This window comes from Juglans microcarpa x Juglans regia, chromosome 7D, assembly GCF_004785595.1.
Source record: "Juglans microcarpa x Juglans regia isolate MS1-56 chromosome 7D, Jm3101_v1.0, whole genome shotgun sequence".
NCBI classification, from domain to species: domain Eukaryota; kingdom Viridiplantae; phylum Streptophyta; class Magnoliopsida; order Fagales; family Juglandaceae; genus Juglans; species Juglans microcarpa x Juglans regia.
Window position 1 is genome coordinate 8,583,031 of NC_054606.1, and position 12,038 is coordinate 8,595,068.

The following is a 12,038-nucleotide window of genomic DNA, read 5'->3' on the forward strand; positions in this document are numbered from 1 at the left end:
CTATCGTGTAGACTCCGAGTTTCGATTAGGCGTCGTTTGTTTTGAGAATATATTATCTCATTTTATTTTATTTAATTATTATAATTTTTTCAACTTTCAATACAAAATTAAATAAACAATTTAATTTTTTTAAATTTTAAAACAAAAATAATATTAAAAAATATATTCTAAAAATAATTTATTCAAATTTTTTAATTTTAATATCAATTCATTTCATCTCTTCTATGAAAACAAATGAACTCTAAGAGCACTCGTTTAGAACATCTTCATTAGCTTGACCAAAGTTGAAGAATGGCTAAAATTTAGATAATCTGTATAAAAAATAACCTCATGTTGGATTGGGCATCTCTAAAATAATTTGAATTTCAGCTACAGTGCTTCACCAATTATAGCTAACCACAATTGATTCATCAAATATTAAAATATTAGTTTTTCACTCTAAGCAAACATATTAAATTAATTAGAATATAATTAAGATTTAACATTTAATAATATATTTTTAATATTAATTTAATTATAATATAATTATTATTAATATTTAATTAGAAGAACTACAAATGTGATAAAAATAAAATTAATTAATTATTAAAATAATAATATTTTATTTTTATATAAAGAGTAAATAGATAATCCAATGGCAGGATTGAATTTAAATGGAATAGGCAAATATAAATTTATGTGATATTAGCTAAAATTTGAATATGTATTTGGTCAATCCAATAAGAATGCTATTATACGTTAGTTACTTTTTAGTTTTTATTTATTTATTTTTATTTTCATATTTTTTTAAAATATTTAAATATTTTTAGAAAATAAAAAAAATATATCAATACACTTAAAATCACTTCCTGAATCACTAAATAAAAAAAAAAATTCCTCAACAGTACACTGTAGCGATCATTTTTGGATGGCATGGTAGCTTTTCCTTTTCAATTGATAACAGGTTTTAGGAGAAAGTTTTAAATAGATAAATTTTATGAGAAAATATATTTACAATAGTAAATTGTATATTTAAATATTTAAATGTTTTTAAAAAATAAAAAAAATACATCAATACACTTAAAATTACATCTTGAATCACTAAATAAATAAAAAAATTCCTCAACAATATACTGTAGCGATCATCTTTGGACGGCATGGTAGCTTTTCCTTTTTAATTGATAACAGGTTTTAGGATAAAGTTTTAAATAGATAAATTTTATGAGAAAATATATTTACAATAGTGAATTGTGTAACAGTTGCAGAATTGTTTTAAAAAAATGAATAAAATATTAGACTCACCTAAAAAAAGAAATAATTTTTTAATAGTGAATCTCATTCATTTTTAAAGTAATTATATGATGTTTATGCACTTCATAGTTGTACATAGATTTTTTTTTTTAACACCAATTCAATTTGAAAAATTAGATAAACGAGCTTCATTATTCATAAGCCTCACATACCACACACCATGATTTTTTTATTTTTTTAAATTTTTGCTAGTTTTATTCTTCTTAAAATAATTGAATTCTTTTACTCATCATTTATATACCACACATTTGATAAGAGAAAAAAAATTAAAAAAATAATAAAAAGAGTGGTGTGGGATGTGTAAGGCTTATGAATAAATTTTTCTTAGATAAATATGTCATGCATGTGAAAATGTTTATTTATAACAATAAATATTATATTTTTTAAAGAAATAAGAAAAATTTTATTTTTTAAAATTATATCTAACATTATTCTAAATTTATACATAGAATTACTAACCACTAATATTCACTTTTTTGCAAATTAAAAAAAACAAAATCGATTTTTTAAATACTTTTAAAAATTTTCCTCGTTAGACATATCTAAAGACTAAAATGTCCAATCACAAGATCAATATAAAAGATAAAAAATATATATATAACATATTAAATTAAATAAATATGAGAATAAAGAAAATCAAATAAATCAAAGATGGAAATTTATTTTGTATTAAATTAAATTTTAAAAAATAGGATAATGGTGCACTTACAAATTTCTTACATTTATTTTACAACTCACTTTACAATCAATCAATTGAACCATATCATATCATTATAAATAAATTTCAATCTTACAAAACTATATTTATGTCTGGTACAGAGTTGTGCGAGAGTTGAAAATTAATCAATTTTCAGGAAAAAAAAAGAAGTATGTTTTACATTAAAATTTGTAAAAAATGAATAGATTGAGTTAAAATGTTATTTAAATATAATTTTTTTTATGATAATTTGTGTTTTATTAATCCGTTTTTGTTTAAACCAATATATATATATATATATATATATATATTAACTTTTTACTCAAACTTAGGTAAATGATTGGATGAAACATTAAAATAAATAATGTTTTTAAGAATGAAATATGTTCATATTGAAGTTGAAATTTAATGGCAAGCCAAATATGGCCTTTACACCTTAAAATTTATCTTATGTGCATTTACGAAACATTATTGACATGATTGGACATGACGTAGTAATTTAGGGACTTAAGTTACGTAATTATAATTAAAAGCCTGTTTGAGATTGTCTTACTAGTCTTAAAAGTACTTAAATTATAAGCTCCTTAATAGAAAAATTAGATTTTTTAGATGTTACATATTAAAATACTTTTTTATCTGAAATAAACTAAAAAATACTTTTAAAGAAAAGCATCGCAAAAATGATTTTTCAGATAATCTAGAATGTAGTTAAAATTTTAAAAATATTGTCAATGAACGAAAATATCTATACAAATTTAAGATAATTGCAACTTTCAGATTTTTAAAAATATGATCATAATTTTTAAAAAATCAAATGATCGTCATTGTTACCTCAGAAAGTACTTTTTTAATTTGTTTCTAAACAAATTTAATATGTTTGAAAGTGTTTTAAACATATGATTACCAAATAATAAATAATTTTTTTTTTAAATAAAACTTATTACTTAAGCTATAAATTATAAGCCATAAAGTTATAAGTTATATTTTCTACAGCAATCTCAAACATGAACTAATTTAAATGAGTAACACATTTTGATAAGAGTACTAATGATAATTTGCAAGTCTATTATGAGATACCGCGTATTGTGAGGCCATTGTATAAATAAAAAAGAGTTAAAGAATCAAAATACTGATAATTATTGCAAGATACGGTTATAACTTATAAAGTGTGCAAATCTTATGAAAAAATAAGCTCTACCATAAAAAAATAAAGTCTTGTTACATAGGTTCCTCCTTTTTTTTTAAAAAGATCTATGCATGACTTGCACGCTATAAACATTTATAAATAGCTATTTTTTCAAATGAACTTTATTATAATTTTTTTTTTAATGACCGTAACCACCTTACAGTAGAACTCTAAAAACTCGTTCATAGAACCTAAACTCTTGAAGAGACTAGCACAATAATCCACGATCATGGCCTTCCACTTAAATTGTTATTTGATCTCAAAGGAATCAAACATATGACATGGGGTCATGTACACAAATTGGTCCTTACCACTTGGGCTACCTACGGGCAAGTTGGTATGAATTTTATAATAAGTGTCATTCTCATGATTTCTTAAAACTTGAGAAATTAGAAGCTCTACCAGGGCTACTCTCATATATAAGAGGTGTAATCGGTTCGGTCTGGATCTAGGGATCACGAACCAAAAAATTTTGTCCACCCTTTTTTTCAAACCGATTTCCCCTTAGGATTAGACCGTTAGCTATTGGTTCGGTCAGTTCAATTGGTCTGATTCAATCCATATGAACTAAAAACATTTTTTCCTCTTTTCTTTTTTTTTGGTAGATAAATTAATACAAAAAATAAATTAAATTAGTTAAACCAAAATTTAGTGAGCTCTATAATATGGATTATATAACCAACTCATTAAACAAATAATTAATTATAATTATATTTATGATGTTAATAGTTACTAACTTAGTACTTTAGTCTTATAAAAAAAAAAACTTAATACTTTAGTATTCGTAATGGTCTATATTAAAATTCTAATATTTTATATATAGTTAATGAATATTAAATAATTTAATTATCTATAGATTATTCATGCTTACTTGCAACATAGGTATCTTAAAAATAATTACCTAATTATTTTAATTAGGTGCAAATAGTAGAATATGTATTTACATATAATAACATATATTATCCTATGATTTATCGTATAATATATTAGTTAATTGATAACATATATTATTTTACATTTTACATAGTCAGTGATGATAGATTATATGAAAATTATATAATTAATTTATACAACTACTATATAAAATAATATATTATATATAAAAAATTCATATATAAGTGATTCGGTTGATTTTGATCCAGTCCGGTCCAAAAAACCACACCTCAAGACTGGACCAAAAATTAAAATTTTGAAGACACTACGGATCGAGACCTAGTAAGGGTGAATTCGGTCTAGTCCAATCTAGAACAAACCATTTGGTCCGGTTGGTTTTTTTGTTCCGGGTGGACTGAAACTTTTCACCCCTACATATACATGGCTAGTAATGTAAAACATACAACAAATAATTGTTCATACAAAATGGAGTGAATAAAATAGGACATCGAAACACCCGCCATGTTTTTTTTTTCCTCTTTTTTAAGCAAGCTTTTCATAGATAAATTACAGAATACAAGATACAAGATTTAATGGAGTGAGAGTCCCCAATAAAACACCTGCCATCTTGCTTTGCGCAACACGGTATATTATCAGGTAAAATATAAAGTTGCTACTTTATTATAAAACCTACTTTATTAACCAAATTCTTCCATATACTTTTCAATTGAATGTTATACTACGTGTACGAGTAGATGTGCCGTGTCACATTAGTCAACGGGTCAATAATAGCATAACATACCACGTTAACGCGATTTTAACTATGTATATTAATGTGACACGTCGATCAGAGTAATTATAGACACGAGCCTGTAACGCGCGGAATGCGCGGGATTTATGCAAGATTTAATAGAATTATATTTATTTCAATAATAGTTTATACAAATTAATAATTATAATAAATGGTCAACATATAAATACATTACATATAGAAACTTTGTAACATGCATACGATTTGCCACATATACCTTATAGAAAACTGGATAATACTCTTATCTTCCACATATACAATTTGACACATTGCCTGCAACATGTACTTTCGAAACATTGGTCTTAAGGTTTTAATTATAAATGTGACCTTCTCCTTCACCTACATTCACACCTAAATACATTGTTGTACGCAAACCTACAAAACAATCACATTGTCATTTTCATCCATATCTTTCTATGCATGCTTACTGCTGAGTTTCTCAAAGGCTTCATTCAAGAATCTCTACTAATACATACACACCTAGACATAAACATGATAAAGAAAACGAAGATGCTAAATAATCTCTATAGTTCATTGAAAGGTATAAAAAATAGAATCCTGATCATGGTTTGCATATTCAAATCTTGAGTTCTAACTCTTCGCTGAAATCCGATTTTTTGATCTAGAATTCCCAGAGTTAAATCAGTTCGAAAAAAAATTCAATGACTGGTTCCTTAAAAAATAGAGACTGCTAGACATTGAAAATAAGTACATGATGCCAGATTTGGGGAAAATAAATATGTGGTTGGTTTCATGATGATGATGGGAAAAAAACTTTAGAGACGTGAGAGAGAGAACATAATTTTTGGTCCCTTCATGTAGAAGAAGAAATTGACAGATTATATGCTTGGTCCCTTCTAAGAGAATGCATTTTTTCCTGAAAGTTGTGAATGGAACCGATGTATGGTTTTGAAAGGTTCATGTCAGTCGATTCAAGGAAACTATAAAATGGAATTTTCAAGCGACGGGGGAAAGACTGATCAATGTGAACGAAAAAGGAGCATATAGGCAACTCTTCATACGTATAATAGAGGCGCGTGATATTTGGACCGTTTCGAAATTTGGTGTGCCACATCTCACTTTGTTTGGTGGATATTTAATGCACAATCGACAAATATGGAATCAAAGCCAACTCAGACATCCTGAACACGGCTTTTAAATATTTAAATAGATGCCGCCCTCGGATACTCTCGAATAGGATCGGCTCTTCCACCTTCAGGTGATGGGCGATAATTTTATGAGAACTATTATAAACATAAATAAATTATATAAAAATAATTTCATAAGTGTTGATGTGGTTTTAGATGATATTTTAGATATATTTTATATTAAAAGTAAATTTATAATCTGATTTACTATATTAAGTCTTGTTAATTTATAAATTTATTTTTATATAATTCTCCTGTAGCTAATGTATTTATCTAATTTTATTGCCTAAGCCCCGTAGTGGTAAAAGGTCAAATAATTATATTATTTATGACATAGTTTTAAAAAATAATTTATTAAAAAAGCTAAATAAGAAAGGACAATGATATCCTTCCAAATGGTCAACAACCAGTTTATAATTAAGAAAATATAATTAGTTTGCAAAATTATAAAATATTTGTTACATCACTTTTTTATTACCTAATTTGTAAACTGGTTGTCAACGAGTCAGAAGACTATTAGTATTCAACAAGAAATATAACATAGAAAAAAAAACAAATTACTGAGAAAAAAAGCTCACTTAGAATTGACAATGATTTACCAAAAAAAAAAGCTCAGAAACGTATTCATTTTGCAAAAAAAAAAAAAAAAAAAAAAAAAAGAGTAAGTCATTTATGATATGAAAGGCGTTACAAATTTTTTTTATAAAAAAAATTAAGAACTCTTCGATCTCATTCATTAGCAATAAAAGAATTACTCGTTACAAGCCATATCTTTCAGATGGTCCATCTTCAATCAAGCATTGCTCTCCTTCTAATTGTACAGCCTTCTTTGACAAGCTATGAGCCAAGTTGTTTCGTTCTCGACAGATGAACCAAGCATTCATCTTTGAGAGAAAACATGTTTTATGTCATCCAAGAAGAGCCTTCTAATTGTAAAGGCTTTACAACCTAAGAAAACCTCAGTCAGAAATTGTGAACATAAATCTCCATCTCCCTTTGAAAGGCCCTAGATCAACCCCAATGAAAAAATCTGTCAAGGGCTCCCTTCTTCTACCTCTTTGACAGTCTTTGTTTCGTATCCTCCGTTTTGATAATCAGCTAATTCTACTCTAACATCTATTGAAACTTGCTCATAATCTAGCGCACATCCATTGAAGGTAGCAAACAACTTCGCATCATAGATGTTCATCGGTTGAAGAAGGTAAAAAAGAGAGTAAAGAGACGGCGACTAATCCATTTCTATAGGCACAAAGGCTGTAAAAATAAGAATGCAAACATGTGGAACGCTGTTTTTATTATTTCATTTTCTGGTAAAGCTAGCTACCATCGCACATGAGCCACGTTTCCTAATTCATTACAATTTATTTGAGCTGTTTCTTATTATCTTGTTAGTTTTCCTTCAACTACTATGCCTTCTCCTAGTGGGGTGACAACTAGTTTTGGTCAAACGCGCTACCAAGCTATGCTACATATATCCCTTTTCATTAGTTGACAAGGGACATATATGGTAGAATTGTAACCATAGAATATGACCCTAATCACATATCACATGTGGATTGGTAGATTTCTCATCATTGGTACTGCCGCGCATGCAGCCATTTTTATGGTAAGAGACTATGATCCAACAACTTGATACAAATTAAAGCTTCTTATACCAATTTCTCCTGACACACATTACTAAGAGGAATGTACAAACCAATGCTTCCATATATTCAATTGCGGGTTATAATTATAGCTTCTCTACCTGTTTATTTTGGGTCGTCTGCCAGATAACTAAATTGAAAGAGTCAAAGGAAATGAATAGAATTTCTGTTAGTTGTATTAATAGCTACTCTAGAATGAATGTTTTTATGCGATGCTAACGATTTAATAATTATCTTTGTAGCTTCAATCCAATTATTAATATTGATACCCTTTTTTCTTTGCAACTTAAAAGTTTTATATCAAGTTAGTATAAAGTAAAGTAAAACAAGAAATCAATCAGACGATACAAAAATTTACGTGATTCGACAACGTACTTACATTCACAGACTACGGATGATTTTATTATCTCGAGGAATAATAAAATATACTTTAGGGTGAAAATACAACATTCCAGAATGGTCATACTGTTCATAACAAATATGCACACATATATATATGGTTGTATGACGGAAATCATAATTTCACAATTATCGCATTATTTGCTCTAGCGAGGAATCGAGCAAGTCTCAAGCTAATTCTATGTCTAATGTTCACTAGAGCAATCTATCGCTCGAACGTAGACGAACTTTCTATACGGCATTAATTTCTCGAGTCAAATAGGATTAAAAAATCTTTCTCCTGGAGCTTTTGCCCCTCGGGCCCCCACAAGGCTTGAACGTGTTCGCTTCAACTTTGGATCTGTGCTCCATGGCCGAAGGCTCATTGAAACTCCACAAAAAAATATGACAAGTCCTTGTTAGATCGGACCATCAAATCAGATCACCATAATAACAAATCAAGCTCTATAAACCTAACAAAGTGTGCCCACTTACTTTGCTAGTGTTTATTTTATTTTACTTTGGAACGCTTATGGCAAAACAAAGTATTAGGCTTCGTTTGTTTTTGTAAATAAGATTAGTTGATATTAAAGTTAAAAAGTTGAATAAAGTATTATTAAAATATATTTTTTAATATTATTTTTATTTTGAAATTTAAAAAAATTAAATTATTTATTTTATTTTATATTAAAAATTAAAAATAATTATAATAATTAGATATAATGAGATATTTTCTGAAAACAAAGAATACGATTAGAGTTAGTATTTTTTTCGCTTATAAACGAGGGATATTAGAAAAATCTGAATATAAAAAAATTAATTAATAACTCTACATTAACTTAATAGTTTGACTTCTTTAAAAAAAAAAAAAAAAAAAAAATGGCCTCGTGGCCTCGTGCCTCGGAATCTATTGAGCTGACCGGCCTGCTGCCGAATCCTCATCATCAATGCCGACCTCATCGATTGCTTGTTGTTGCAATAATAACATGAGAAACAGTCTGGTAAGTCACCCAACAAGGCCACGATGGAGTACCCTGCGCGAACCAGCGAAGACGCTCAGATGCCGGCCACAACTCGTCGCATTGCGAAAGATGAGATCGTCAGGCCAGGGCCAATGAGGTTGATGAGATTCGAAGAGATCGCGGTATGAAGGTACTGACGGTGCCGTTACGCAAATGGGAGCATCTGGGGATCAGGAACTTCGACGACAAATAAAGGCTGCGAAGGGTTTATGAGATTATCGAGTAGGAAAAGCAACTGTCGACGTTTCGTACGTAAGAAATTTCGAGAACCACTGGCGAGGCGAACTTCGACCCTACCCGCAGTTGGAGCTTCACTCGCTTGAACATTTGCTATATTTGAAGACACAGAGGGTTGGTAACATCCGCCATTGATGAGACCAATGCATAAGAAGTGAATATATATATATATATATATATACACGTATGAATAATGCATACTATTATATATAATCATGAAGTGCGTAAATATCGTATAGTTATTTTGAAAAGGAATAAGATCTATAATAAAAAAATTATAATTTTTTCATAGATCTCATAATTATTTATTTTTTTTAAATAATTGTATAATATTTACATTCTCGTGACTGTAACTATCATTTTTTTTAAGTGTATGTTTGTAATTGAACATAATTATTTGTAACAAAATAGATTTATTTTAATAAAAAATACCTCACAATAAATAAACATGAACATAACATTTGGATTCGTAATGGACACTGAATATAAACGTGAAAAAAACATGCATCGATCTACCCCGCACCCCGGGGTTGTCAAAATGCCATTCGCATGTATACTGCAAAGTACCACTTGTATTAAACTTGTTGGCTTCCCCGGTTATCCTGTGCACATAAACCATTTTATTCCTTTCAAAACCATAACGCTTAAATACACGACAAGCTAGCTAATTAATTTACGTTATATCTCTCTTTGTGAACGTTATAAACGGAACATGTTTTGCTCCATACTAATCTTCAGATACAAATGCTATTCATTTTCATCTTAATCAACATCAATAGCATGTATATATAAACACACACGTAGCATATCGATCGCTAGGAGATCATGAAGTTATCTGTACGTTTTGACTTCTAAATTTCTAATTATCGGTAGCTTAGCTGTCATCTTTCATGCTTATCAACTTTGATGTGGTATGGGAGTTTGGCTTGATGGAGTTTGATCTTCAATCCTCTTTATTGATTTCATATTACCGGCTCATATGACTGTCTGTTTGTTAGATCAAAACAGTGCTTGCTAGCTAGCTAGTATATCGTGTACCTAGTACCCACAACCCAAATAATGGCCAAAATTATGCAAGTTCTTTGCTTTTTTTTTTTTTTTTTAATGGGCATGCAAATGTTACAGGCAGAAAAATGAAAGAAAAGGAAAAGAGAATGATGCAAGTTGATCTTGCATTACCAAGTATTAATGACTTCATTAATTTTAAAGTCCTCCTCAAAGAGAAAACCAAAAAAAAAAAAAAAAAACGTGCATGCATCCCTGCACATTATACGTACATAACCTAATCTTGTTCACTGTCTATTTTCATTAATTATTTTTACTCCATTATTATGGGTGAGCTAGGCTGGTAGCAGGTCTGAACTATGGTATTACAACGATGAAGCCTCACCACTCACGTCTCGTCTGGTCTCGTCCTATAAATATACGGCCACCTCGCAATTTCTGGTACGACAATCGATCGTACCTCATAACCCATCTAGCTGCCCAGCTTTCTGTCTCCTTTTCCCTCTCTCCCTCTCTCTCTCTCTCGCTCACATACACACTCAATGTCCGGTGTGTGGATATTTGACAAGAATGGCGTGGCTCGCCTAATCACCAATCCAACTAGGGAATCCTTCGAGCAAAAAGAGCCACCCTACCCAGGTACAGCCACTGCACCAGGCGCTCGCCCCCGGGTCCTCGTATACCTCCCGGCTAACCACGTGATCCGCTCCTACTCCGAGCTCGAACACCGTCTCAACGAGCTCGGCTGGTCTCGCTACCACAACCCCACCCGCCCCGACTTCCTTCAGTTCCACAGGTCAGAAAACTCACCCCACTTGATCTCCCTTCCGAAAAACTTCGCCAACTTTAAGATCCGTCATATGTACGACATCGTCGTCAAGAATCGCTCTTTCTTTGAAGTTCGCGACGCCACAGCCTGAGATACGTGCTTCCCCCCCCCCCCCCCCCCCCCCCAAAAAAAACCAGTACCAAAGTGGTGCGTTAAAGAAGAGTGTTGGCCGTTGCTGAGTTTCTCCATTTTCTTCGGTTAAGTTTGTATTCTGGCGGTTTTTACTTGAGCAAATTGTTTTCGTCATGGCCGTGATACTGAAAGGTGTAGTGCAATTGAATATGGTTAATACGTGACTGCTGATGCTTTATTCTGCTTTATTCTGAAACGTTTCAGCAACCAAATTTGTTGTTTCTTATATATCCATCTCTCGCATCGTGGGACCGGTTATGAAAACGACTTTGATCCTGGCTTACTAGTACTGTTCTCTAGCTCTGTTCTGATCATGGCTTCCTAGGTTGGTTTCTTTTGCCCTTATTCTTTCTTTCTTTTCTTATCTTAATTCTACATAAAATTAAATTACTGCCTGCATGACTCTGTACCATTTACCATGAATGTCAATACCAGTAAGTGATTGAATTACACTGTCCATGTGATTAACGATCTAATTAGCACGGAATGTCTCACGTTGACTAGCTAGCTAGTAAGCTTAGATCACAACGTCCGTAGTGAAGTTATGAAATTTCGTAGACCGTTGGATGCAGATTGATTATGAGTCATGACTAGTACTCATACAAGAGTAGACAACTCTCGCACATGAGCTGGACCTAAGGAGAAGCGTGGTCTGCTTTTTGGATCCAGTCAGCTTAATTGGGAACGTAAAGGCTGAAATTTCATGCAGCATAGGCTGCTATATCTTCTAATGCAACAGAACCCGTGTTTGTACGTACTACACAGACCGCCAATGTATCAGAGATCA

At 30.6% G+C, this 12,038-nt stretch overlaps 1 protein-coding gene across 1 annotated transcript; it reads left to right on the forward strand.

Moving 5' to 3' along the window:
- Positions 1 to 10,739: 10,739 nt before the first annotated feature.
- On the forward strand, positions 10,740 to 11,537 carry LOC121239792 (flowering-promoting factor 1-like). The gene has a single exon (XM_041137116.1). It carries the CDS (start codon positions 10,833 to 10,835, stop codon positions 11,208 to 11,210), a length of 378 nt encoding a protein of 125 aa, XP_040993050.1. The 5' UTR covers positions 10,740 to 10,832; the 3' UTR covers positions 11,211 to 11,537.
- The last annotated feature ends 501 nt before the right edge of the window (positions 11,538 to 12,038 follow it).

Coding starts and splice junctions, on each gene's coding strand:
- LOC121239792 (XM_041137116.1), top strand. CDS start 10,833: ATGTCCGGTGTGTGGATATTTGACAAGAATGGCGTGGCTCGCCTAATC.